We start from the raw sequence: 12,222 nt of genomic DNA, 5'->3' as shown, positions 1-12,222 counted from the left end.
TCTAGAATGGATGGGAGTAAATTTATACCATAATACTGAAAAAAAATGCATAATTCGGAGGGAGCTAACGGTCATACTTCCATTGCAAATGCATTATTTCTACAGCTGGAACAGGGAAGTGTGGTCTGTGTGTGTCTCCAACAAGACTGTAGCCTTTATGATGATTCGAGCACCTTTAACATCTTCAGTGGTTTCCTGCTGTTCCCTCTGTAACTTTCAGGTATAGATTGTTTCTTCACCAAGGCCTTGAGGTTTCCAGTGGTCTATTACATTACATTGAATTCATACTTTGACAATACTGTTGTTGGTTACCTCAATTTGATGAAGTAATGTATATACAAAGACCAAATATATGACAAGTTTTGTGCCTATGTCCATTAGAAACATGAATGGTTGATTAACTTTTTCATCTATGTGTATGTCCGTGAGTGTGAGGATTGGTGATTTATTTTATTTCTTTATTTATCCATTTTTAGCTCAATCTTTTTAATTTTTACTGCCTATTTATCATGTATTCATTGTATTTTGCAAGCTTTACTTACTTATTCACTTAGAACTGTTTATTACTTATGTGTCATGTGTGTGGTATATTGTGCTGTGTTTGTGGAACGGTACAACACTGATGCTCAGCATGACTAAAGTTCATGTTACATTACATTCATTTATCTGACGCTTTTATCCAAAGCGATTTACAATTGCTATACATGTCAGAGGTTGCACGCCTCTGGAGTAACTAGGGGTTAAGTGTCTTGGTCAGGAACACATTGGTGGATGTGCCGATGTGGGATTCGAACCCTGGTCTCCCACATCAAAGGCATGTGTCTTATTGTGGCCCTGGCTTCGTGTCAAGATTAACAATGAGTAGCAGTAGTAACAAGAGAAAGTTAGCATTTAAAAACAATACCACTGATAAAATGGGTGGAACAGATTTTCTTTGAAAACTGTGTACAAGTCAATACAGAAGAATTAACTTAGAGCAGTGGCCAATAATAGGCCCGTGGGCCAAAGCTTGCCCGCAAGCAATAATATCTGGCACGTGGCCATATTTCTTTGTTAGTGGCAAAAAAATAATAATAATAGCGGCTGGTGCTAAAACAGATCTCAGTCACGACAACAAAAGTTACTTACAAAATCAATTCCTCCTAATTGATTGTGTCTACAAAATACAAGCGTGAGAACATTTCTGCAGCAGTACTTTATGTTGTGTTTAATTCAGAGCTTTTACTTTGAAAAGTTCTGAAGGAAATTCAAAAGAGTCTCTGGCTTGCTTGACACACCTCTGAAAAGCCATCAGAAAACTGAGATTGCGGATTCCCCTCAATGAGTAAAGCAGGAATTTCCTCTGCCTGGAGATACTGGGGCGTCTATAGTTTGATGCGGACCAATCGCCAGGATGTACACACTCCTGCACATGCTTAATTGTAATGTGTAATAGGATCTCATCACAATCAATTTGTTGAAAAGGAAGAAAAATACTAGCAGTAAGTGAGGATTTAACACACAATCCTCTAAACAGGAGTGATGTGCACTACCAACTGAGCTAATTGCACACACAGTAAATAATGGAATATTAATACACAATTGACAATGTTCTGGTCCACCATCTAATGACAAAAAAATATTTGGCCCAATGCCATAATTATGTGCCTGAGTAAGTAAGTGGCTCACTTGCCCTATGTAAAACTGATATGCATAAGATTGTCTTTTCTTCAAGCTTTCACCAAATCTTTCTTATTTATTTATTTATTTTTTTTACATATTATCTATCTTTACATAATTTTTATTTAAAAGCACTTCCCTATAATTGTATTATATAAATATAGGTTATTTGGTGTCTCTGAAATTGTCCTTAGGTGTGAGTGGTTGTCTATGTCTATGTGTGGCCCTGCGATGGAATTGGCTCCAGCCCCCCATGACCCTGTACGCAGGATAAGCGGTTGACGATGGATGGATATAGCAACAGTCCCCATTCAGTGGTATAATCCAAAGGAATCAGCCTACAATTTAGAGTTAGTGATAAAAGTGCATATTGAGCTGCAGGGACCAACGACAAGATTGAACCATATGTATTCCATCATTTAAAACACAATTTTATGTTATATTTTCTATGAATATCATTTAACAAGCATTAACAAATGAGTAAAGTAAGTATTTTTATTTATTTATTAAAGCCACGGCCCCCTTGCCCATTTTGGCCAAAGTGGAGTTCTAGATTAAATTAATACATTACATGAACAAATTACTAAAATGAATGTTTTTGACCTTGTGGCTAAAAGTTATTTTTATACTGTACTGTGTACCACAAAATATCACATTTCTGCTTTCTGTAACTGGGTGTTTGCTGACGTGTGAGAAATGTGTGGGTGTTGGTAGATACTTTGAATAACTATGTAAACATCAGACTGAATGTGGACAACATCAGGGGGCTTTTTCTTTTTTTAAACTGAACTATTGTCCCTAAAAATGTGTGTATCCTGCAAACATTCAAAAACGTACATACATACATATAAACTCAGCAAAAAAAGAAACGTCCCTTTTTCAGGACTGTGTATTTCAACAATAATGTTATAAAAATCCAAACAACTTTACAGATCTTCATTGTAAAGGGTTTAAACAATGTTTTCCATGCATGTTCAATTTACCATAATCAATTAACATGCACCTGTGGAATGGTCATTAAGACCTTAACAGCTTACAGAGAGTAGGCACTTAAGGTCACAGTTCTAAAAACGCAGGACACTAAAGAGACTTGTCTACCGACTGTGAAAAACACCCAAAGAAAGATCCCCAGGGTCCCTGCTCATCTGCGTGAACGTGCATTAGGCATGCTGCAGGGAAGCATGAGGACTGCTGATGTGGCCAGGGCAATAAATTGCCATGTCCGCACTGTGAGACGCCTACGACAGCGCTACAGGGAGACAGGAAGGACAGCTGATCATCCTCGCAGTGGAAGACCACGTGTAACAACACCTGCACAGGATCGGTATATCCGAATATCACACCTGCGTGACAGGTACAGGATGGCCACAACAACTGCCCAAGTCACACCAGGAACACACAATCCCTCCATCAGTGCTCAGACTGTCCGCAATAGGCTGAGAGAGGCTGGACTGAGGGCTTGTAGGCCTGTTGTAAGGCAGGTCCTTACCAGACATCACCAGCACCAACGCCGCCTATGGGCACAAACCCACCTTCGCTGGACCAGACAGGAATGGCAAAAAGTGCTCTTCACTGATGAGTCACGGTTTTGTCTCACCAGGGGTGATGGACGGATTCGTGTTTATCGTTGAAGGAATGAGCGTTACACCGAGGCCTGTACTCTGGAGCGGGATCGATTTGGAGGTGGGGGGTCCGTCATGGTCTGGGGCGGTATATCACATCACCATCGGACTGAGCTTGTTGTCATTGCAGGCAATCTCAATGCCTTGCGGTACAGGGAAGACATCCTCCTCCCTCATGTGGTACCCTTTATGCATGCTCATCCGGAGATGATCCTCCAGCAGGACAATGCCACCAGCCATACTGCTCGTTCTGTGCGTGAGTTTCTGCATGACAGCAATGTCAGTGTTCTGCCATGGCCAGCGAAGAGCCTGGATCTCAATCCCATTGAGCACGTCTGGGACCTGTTGGATCGCAGGGTGAGGGCTAGGGCCATTCCCCCCAGAAATGTCCAGGAACTTGCAAGTGCCTTGGTGGAAGAGTGGGGTAACATCTCACAGCAAGAACTGACAAATCTGGTCCAGTCCATGAGGAGGAGATGCACTGCAGTACTTCAAGCAGCTGGTGGCCACACCAGATACTGACTGGCACTTTTGATTTTGAGCCTCCCTTCATTCAGGGACAGATTATTCTCTTTCTGTTAGTCACATGTCTGTGAAACATTTTTCGTTTATGTCTTATGGTGTTGACTCTTTTAGTGTTCATACAAATATTTACACACATTAAGTTTACTGAAAGAAAAAACAGTTGAAAGTCAGAGGACGTTTCTTTTTTTGCTGAGTTTAGTATTGACACATGGTGTTTTTTGCACCTGTTACTATGGTAACACCAGATATGACATCAACACATGACCTACTTCACACAGAGTTTTTTTCATATTTAAATGTCAACTTTACAGTTTATATTTATGCTTCTTGACTTGCAGTATTTGCTTTCATCTTTCTTTATATTTTCTATGTCTTTTTATGTAACAACAAACAAGGGCAAATTTCCTATATGTGAAAACTAGGCAATAAACCATATTCTGATCAACACTGTGAAATCCAAAGTGAACCAACACAGTGAACAGCTACTTTTAATGATGCCGCTGTGTCCGACTGAAATACACAGGTAGAAGTGTCAAACAAACATAAAGGGTTTGACAACAGACGCGTGGGCGGACCAGCACCACCACCCCTGGCATCTGGGCTGAGCTGAAAGAGTGGAAAACATGGTAATAGAACAGAGGGAGGAGCTGACTGTCACCAAGACTCAACTTCAGTGCCAGAGAGTCAAAGTGGCTGATGTGTAGAGTGAGAACACAGGCAAATGAAATGTTACATCTAATGATAGAGCTGGCTTAATGCAGTGTTTTCTTCATCTATGTCATGGTGGGTGGATGTGCTTTGCATTTAACTCGTTTTATTGATGGACTCTGTTCATACAGTGACAGGTTTAAGTAGCCGGGCACATGCAAAGTCAGACCTTTGTGTTAAGCTGTGCTCTAACTCCGTATTCCTGTGGTAAATAGATGACTTCCATCATGTTTGTCATTATCACTGGAAAATTAAGCACTAGACAAAACTATATTTTATGTAAGCAGTTTGCATCAGCAAGTAAGTATTTAACTGCTGACGGGTTAGAGCACGACGTGGGGAGAGAAAGCATTTGTATTATTATTATTTTCATCATCATCACCACCATTTTTGTCAGTCTGAGTCAGCAAATAGAAGCCATTTCCTGGACCCTTGTCCATTCATTTATTGCTATTTGTTACTCATAGTTCGTCATTTGAGTTTCTAATTTGAGGTCATGGACATTTGAGCACCGTGCTCAAGATGTTTCCATAATACAGGGCATCAAGACCCAGAGAGGATCAGTAGTATTAACCGTAGACCCAGAAAGCCAACAAATTTATCTTTCTCCCAAACAACCAAAACCAAGTGATATCCTGCTGGTTTTAAAGAGGTGTGTGTGCCGGTGTGTTTGTGTTTATCTCTATATGTGTAAGTGTGCAGGTATTGTATTTCTATAGATTTCAGCTATATTTGCCATGGAGGCCAACGATCGATAACAGACAGTAGATTCAAATTCACATTTTGAGAGCGAGGGAGAGCTACAGAAAGCTAAAATTAAAAAACGAGTTTTAAATTCTTGTTTTTTTTACAAAATCTGAGTGAAAACTGAGTGAGATAAATAACTTGCTAACTGCATAAAAGATTGCAGAGATGCTCTTTTTAGGAATAACAAGTAACAGTAACATGAGCTCAGTTAACAATGAGTCCCCCTGACAACATGGAAAACAGGGGTGGGAGTCATTATAGCAGAAAAGACGCCAGGTGAATACTCAACTTTTCAGAGGTTGAAGCTGATAACATAAATGTAAGAAAGTAATATACAACAATTTTCAAATTATCACATTACTCATGGGGAAGAAAGATTCTTCATGACTGTTCCTGTCTCTCGTCTCTCTGGGGAACATGTTGGGGATATCACAGAGTGCAACAAAACCTTGTAAGACTGGCGAGTGTGGATATTATTTCTGTAACATTACAGTTCTGCTCCTCTTTCTGCCTGCTTTGCTTTCTCCTCCAGTCCTCTCTCTTCCTTACTGCTCCTCTCTTGTTTCCCACCTATTTCTAGTACACACTGATCTTGTATGTACAGTATAAACGCATTTTGCCGGCTATGAATTTATGGGGCCCTCTGGCATTCATGAATTTATCCTTCCCTATCTCCTCTACTCCTAAATATTCGGTCCTCTAATGTGGTTTGAAGAGCTTTGCACGTCTTTATGGGTGGCAAAATGCCAGCCACTCAAAGACTGAGAATACAACATATTAAGCCTTGCCGTTACAGACACACACACACAGACACACACACACACACTTGGGGGGAATGCAACAATACAACATTATAATTTGGGGTGATTGTAGTATGTTATTTCCCCTCAAATCTGTGCCGCAGGCCTTTCCATTATTGTAATGCCTTATGCTTCCTATTTGGACTTTGTAAACTTGTGTGTGTATGTGTGACTACATCTCAAAGGAACTGATGTTATTACTTCCTGCTGAGTTCATGGGTGTGAATGCATGCACACAAGGACACACACACTCTCACTGTTTTAACATAGCAAAATATTTCTGCTTTAAAGGTGGTATTATCAAACCGTTGATGGTGTCTCTGGCTTTGTCCTATTTTGCAACAAGCCTTGCCTCTCACTGAGAATGATTTTATGGGATGACATTTCCCTTGACTTATCAAAAGTGCCAATTTACAGAAATAATAAAGAAAATAGTTAATAACTGCAAACTAGATGGAGAGCAAGAGGGCAAAGCAGATGCCAGAAGTATTCTTGCGTAACATATGCAAACAGTTAGAGAGTGAGAAGAGCTAATACATTCAGTATACAAAAGTTAGTGATTTCTGTGGAGATTTATGTTTGTGATAATACTATGCAAGTGAAATGCATAGAAAGGAACCTTGAAACACACAAGGAGGTGCAGAGTGCTAAATCCCATTTTCATATTTCTTGAAGCTATAGTAACATACTTAATTAATCAAGATAGATTATCACTTCTTACATCTTTTGTCTTTGCTGACAACCAAACAGGAGTACAAAAACATATTTACTCATTTTGTTGCATGAGAACCTCTTAGGAAATCAGATTTTGTCTGTCTCCGCAAAAGCACTGGAGACGTTGAGTATTGTTTCCATGGAAACAATGCTGGTGCCCAACAGTTCGATAATTAATCAAGAGGATGATCAGACGATAGCATCTTCAATACACATACTCAAAAAAAAAATACCAACACTCACCAGCTATCTGTATCAGGTACAAAGAGCCCTTTTCACAGGCTTTAGTTAAACTGGATCATTTCATGGTATGTTAATGTGGAAAATAGGAGTTTGATTTACATCTGGACACATCAAAACATGCTTTGGACCTGCTGTAGGGCCATCACCGCAACATTTCCCAGACCCACTCCAACAAAGCTGCTGTATACTGTAATTATATATATATGCGTGATGAGAGCAAAACAGAAGAGAAGAGAGTTGGAGTGTTAATGAGTAAGTAAAAGGAAAGTGATGGGAAAATTAGATCAGAGTCCCAGCAGGAATCACAACTAAGTGTTCTCTATTCACACACACACACACACACACACACACACACACACACACACACACACACACCATTAAGGAGACACCCACAGTCTAATCTAGAGTGTTCTCTCAGAGGCCTCGTCTTCCCTTTAATCCTCTGTCTCTCTGCTTGAGAGGAGGAAGTGGATGGAATGACGGAAGTTTCTCAAAGGAGAGTAGAGCATGTTTGCCTCAGGTCACAAACACTCTCGGGGCAAGATGCAGAAGGGGATGACTTTGTGTGTGTTCTTAGCAGCAGGCAAGCTCTACTGTACATGCATAAAGAAGGCTGATTAATTGTCCCTTTGGTCCAGACCTCAATATCCCCTTCTTAGAATATTTTTTTAATTATTATTTACACACAGAAAAACAAAAAAAAACAAACATAACCCCAAAGTCAAGGCTAAATCAAATCTATACATCCTGATAGACACACACACACACCTCATTTCAAGATATATCTGCTGGCTTAACTATTTAAAAAGCTAACAAAACATTAAGGGATATTAAAAAAACGGGGGGTTAGTCTCTGCAGGTCATACATTTATTATTTTACTGTAGTAAGTACTGTAAGCTGAATGAACACGATTTAGGTAAGGAAATTTTAAAAGACACTTTGCTGACCTGAATAATTTATTTTCTTTCAATCAAATAAAACTGGGCTCCTTTTTGGTATTTGTTGCTCCCCCAATATTTTTAATAATTAATAAAAATTCAATCCGTTTACATGTGGTGTTGGTGGGGGTGGGGCATGAGGATTTTTTGGGTTATGAAAGGGGGTCGTGACAGAAAAGGTTTGAGAAGTACTGGTCTACTATATTTTAAAAATCCTATTACATCTACTAGGCAATTTTTGCTAAAGAGCAGAAAATAGACTCAAGAACAAATACACATCTAGGTACCTGGATTTATTCAACTGGATCCTGTGTTAGCAAAACAATTGTATAGTAACACTGACACTTCTAGAGCAGAAACAGAGCAACATGGACATTGTATTGGAGTCTTATAAGTCTCCATCTGTGAAATGTCCAATGTTCATTTGCACTTTTGATCAACCACCTCCTGAAAAAAACAATTATCTTTGTCTCATCACCTTGTTAGATGTTTGCCTTGAAACTGGGCTCTAAGTAATTCCATATCTTTTCCACTTGTACGATACAGCAAATCAAAAATGAATTAAAAGTTGCAAACTGCTTGTTCTTAGTGGAAATAACAGTACTAGCAACTCCTTTACTTTACAGGGAGTCATTTGATCCTGTGTTGACAGAAAAAAATTGGCTAATGAAGTTTTAAATAGTACACCAGTTACTGAGGGCCAATAGGGTGTTTGTAAAAGATATTTTACGGTTCAACGATTAAAGCATCCATCTTGAGCTAATGTGGTTTATTAGACAAGACGGCATGTTTTATTTGAAAGAAGGTGGGAAATGGTTTAAACACTTGGCTCCCCAGTTTTCACATCACATTCGCGCTGTGGTAAATAACAGGTGGTGGTGTAGTGAGAGTTGCTGTGCAATGGTTCACCTTATGTGGTTTCCCTAAACACTTCCCATTACAGATAACAGCTTAGACAAAAGATCAGGGGGGCCTCAAAAAAAGTGTTCATAGTACACTTTATGCACATTTCTAATGTTATAATAATTAACTCATCCATTAGAATTTATCTGCCAAATGCCAAAGATGTTTGCAGTAAATGTCTTGCATTAAAACTTATTTCTCCCTTTCGTTGTATTCTGTTGCCCCTAAGTGCCCATTTGCACCACTGTGATACCACTTTCTGTGATTTACTATGTGCTATAAATGTCTGCATGTCAGGTTTAGACGGCTGAAAAGTGAAATGGGTTAGAAGTTGTGAATGAAAATGATTTTTCATGATTCTCAATGATTTCACCTTAAAGCAAATGTCTGATTATATGTCTGAATAACCTGTCACTAAACAGCTCAATAAACAAACTATCCCCACTGGAAAAAAAAGAAGAAAAAAAACAAAACAACAAAACTCTCCATAAGAACCTCTCTTTTCTCTCTCTCGCTCTCTCCCGTTTAGTGTGTGCCCATCTGAACGTCTCTCCCCAGTATATTTGCCTTTAAAAGGGACTAAGCAGTTCATTACAAGTCTACTGAGCTTCAACTGTGTCACTGAAGCCAGAAGCCTGTGTGGTTTTCTTTCTTAGAAATACTAATAACAGAATCAAAGGGGGGAGTTTGTGTTTGAGTGTGTGCGAGTCTGTTTGTGTGTCTGTATATTCTAGTAATACTGATGTAATCGCAGGCTCAAGCCCAATTAGCCAAGAGGGTAACTCTGTAATAATCCCTACCCCTGGGCATAATGGCCTATTAAAGCAGCAGTGGACAGAATAAATGAGTGTGTCTAAGGAAATAGAAAGAGAGGGGGAGAGAAACAAGAGGCAGGAAATTTGAGGAAGGGAGGAAGGGAAGGGTAAGAGAGGTGGGAGGATAGGAAGGGAAAAAAATTATCCAAAGAGCCATAGAAGAAAAGCTTGTTTAAAAGAATTTCAATCTTATGATGCACGTACTCTATGCTTGACTTTTTCAGCAATTTTCCAAATGTGGGCATTGTCTTAAACTGTACTTTACATCCACAACACCATATATTTAAATTTACATTTAGGGCATTTAGCAGACGCTTTAGTCCCAAGTGACTTACAGTAAGTACATTTGTCATATGAAATGGTGGATTGGCCATCATTAGCTACATGGAGACAGCTACATTTGTGTATTTTTATCTATAAGGCACTTTTATGCAAAATACACTAAACCACATTAGTAGCTTCCTTAGCTTTGCGGTGAGTAGTCATCATTCACAGTCCAACAGGCTACTACTTTTAAAATTTCTCAGGATGACTTCATTATTGGGAAAGACTGCCTTCTCATATTGTGCACAATCTACTTTGAACTCATTGCAGAGGACCCTCCATTTGGAGGTTTTGACACCTCTTGGGGAGTTTAAATCCCTGATTACGGAGGTTTTTAAAGATGAATGTGAATGTTTAAAATAAGATGGAAATCCATTAGTGTTTATCCATTTGCCTGAAGAGGTCTTAAGCTGATGATACATGGGGCAACTTTTTGAGCAATGTTGCTGGGCAATCTTGCTAGTGGAAAGTCCGACTATGTTTTGAATGCATAGTGGCGGTGCGGGGCGGGTTACGGAGTGGTGGGGGAAGGGAATTACGTTAGTAATACTCATTACCACTGATGGCAACATTGCCCTGCACGATTGCTCTAAAAGTTGCTCTGTCTATCATCAGCTTTAATGTACTGTTTTTATAGTATTCTGTTACTATCACATTTGTGTATATGTAAAATCGTAGATGTCTTATTTATATTCTTCTCATTCTGTCAAACTTGCTGTCCTGCTGCCTTTCTTGGCCAGGGCGCGCAAAAAAAGTCTTAAACTTAATGGGTCTTCTTCCCAGGTTAAATAAAGGTTACATAAAAACAGATTGCTGTCTGTAGAGTAAGGATGTCAATAGAACAAGTTTCAAGTACTCACAATTGCTAGTTTAGCCATTGCTGGTACACAGCAAAGATAGCTAGGCTAAGATGCTACACAGTGCTAAGTACTATTTGTAAGAGCCAGGATGTAAAAATACAAGTGTGTAAGAGTGTTTTTTTAATGCATAGTCCAGGTGAACTCTGATAAATACAAGAAGTCAGTTTAGCGGATACACTGCTCTTCACCCAACACTAAAGCAAACATTGTTAGTGAGCATGAAATGTCAGTAAAAAGCAGAATGTCTTCACATTCCCATAATAGATTTGTGGCAATGACATACTTAGAATACAGCAGATAATACAAGTCATGCATGGCCAATTTTCTTTTCATTATATAAATAGTTGAACTGTTTTGTTTCAATGCAACTTATTACTTGGTACAACAAAATGCCATACTTAAAGAAACAGCTTTGCATTTAAATTCTATAGTGTGTGCGTGTGTGTAGGTGCGTCTGTGGGCAAACTCACCTGCCGATAAGTCTACCCGGTTGTTGCTGGTCGCCCCCGTCACGTTGATATGAACTACAACCTTGCTGTCCTCGAGGGAGATCTCCAGCGTGCCATCATCAAGATTACTGAAGAGGAGGAGCCCATCGGGGTTCCACGTACGAAATTGGAAGCTCACAGACGCCGTGTTGTGATTGGCTCGACCTGGCAGCTGCAGAAAGCTGGTGGCATTAAAAAAGGCCGGGAAGGTGTGGGTCTCCACGCAGGAGAAGGACAGGTTACGCTGCCAAGATGATTTAGAGAGAGAAACGCCAACAAGTTAATAAACGTTAAAAATAGTGCTGGGCAACAATTAAAATTTGTAATTGCGATTAATCGCATGATTTTCTGCAATTAATTGTATAGTTATGCACAAAATTTAATAATGAATTCTAAAGTAGTATATTCTGCACTTTAAATTTAAATATACTACTATATTCACAAAAGTGCAATAACATGGTTTGCAAACACTTTAAACAAACAAGGTGCTTTTTACCAGCAGTATTCCCTTTACACAGTATAAATAAAATATTTATTGCAAATCTCAACTTAAACATTAATGTAATAAAATCAAATATAAAAATAAAACAGTTTGCCACTGCCAAGGCATTACCTTTTATCTAGCTTGTTAAAACAAGTTACCATCAGAGTCCAGAGCCACGACCATAACATCATAACAGGCACCTTCTGAGAAACAGGTTAAAATATATAAATCTGTTTTCCTGTTGTTTTTTTTCTGAACAGGTATCAGCAGAAACATTCTTCTTTTATCAGAGAGCAGCATAAACAGTCTATGTTCAGTAGCAAGTGTTTCTCTTAGAGTGAGGTGAAGTGCTCTCCTCACGCACACGCCCGCCCGCTGCCGGAGTTGAATT

At 39.3% G+C, this 12,222-nt stretch overlaps 1 protein-coding gene across 1 annotated transcript in view; it reads right to left on the bottom strand.

Annotated features, from left to right (window-relative positions):
- cntnap2a (contactin associated protein 2a) overlaps positions 1-12,222 on the bottom strand; it is a 387,477-nt gene that overhangs the window by 138,185 nt on the left and 237,070 nt on the right. The window contains exon 9 of the mRNA XM_038726358.1: positions 11,330-11,591. Coding sequence (XP_038582286.1) covers positions 11,330-11,591 — 262 coding nt within the window. The remainder of the gene's footprint in view (positions 1-11,329; positions 11,592-12,222) is intronic.

Source organism: Micropterus salmoides, unplaced genomic scaffold, assembly GCF_014851395.1.
Source record: "Micropterus salmoides isolate LMB-PRFRI ecotype aquatic unplaced genomic scaffold, ASM1485139v1 Ms_hic_scaffold_1, whole genome shotgun sequence".
NCBI lineage: Eukaryota > Metazoa > Chordata > Actinopteri > Centrarchiformes > Centrarchidae > Micropterus > Micropterus salmoides.
Note: the sequence above shows the minus strand (reverse complement) of the source record. Positions and strands in the feature narration are given on the sequence as shown.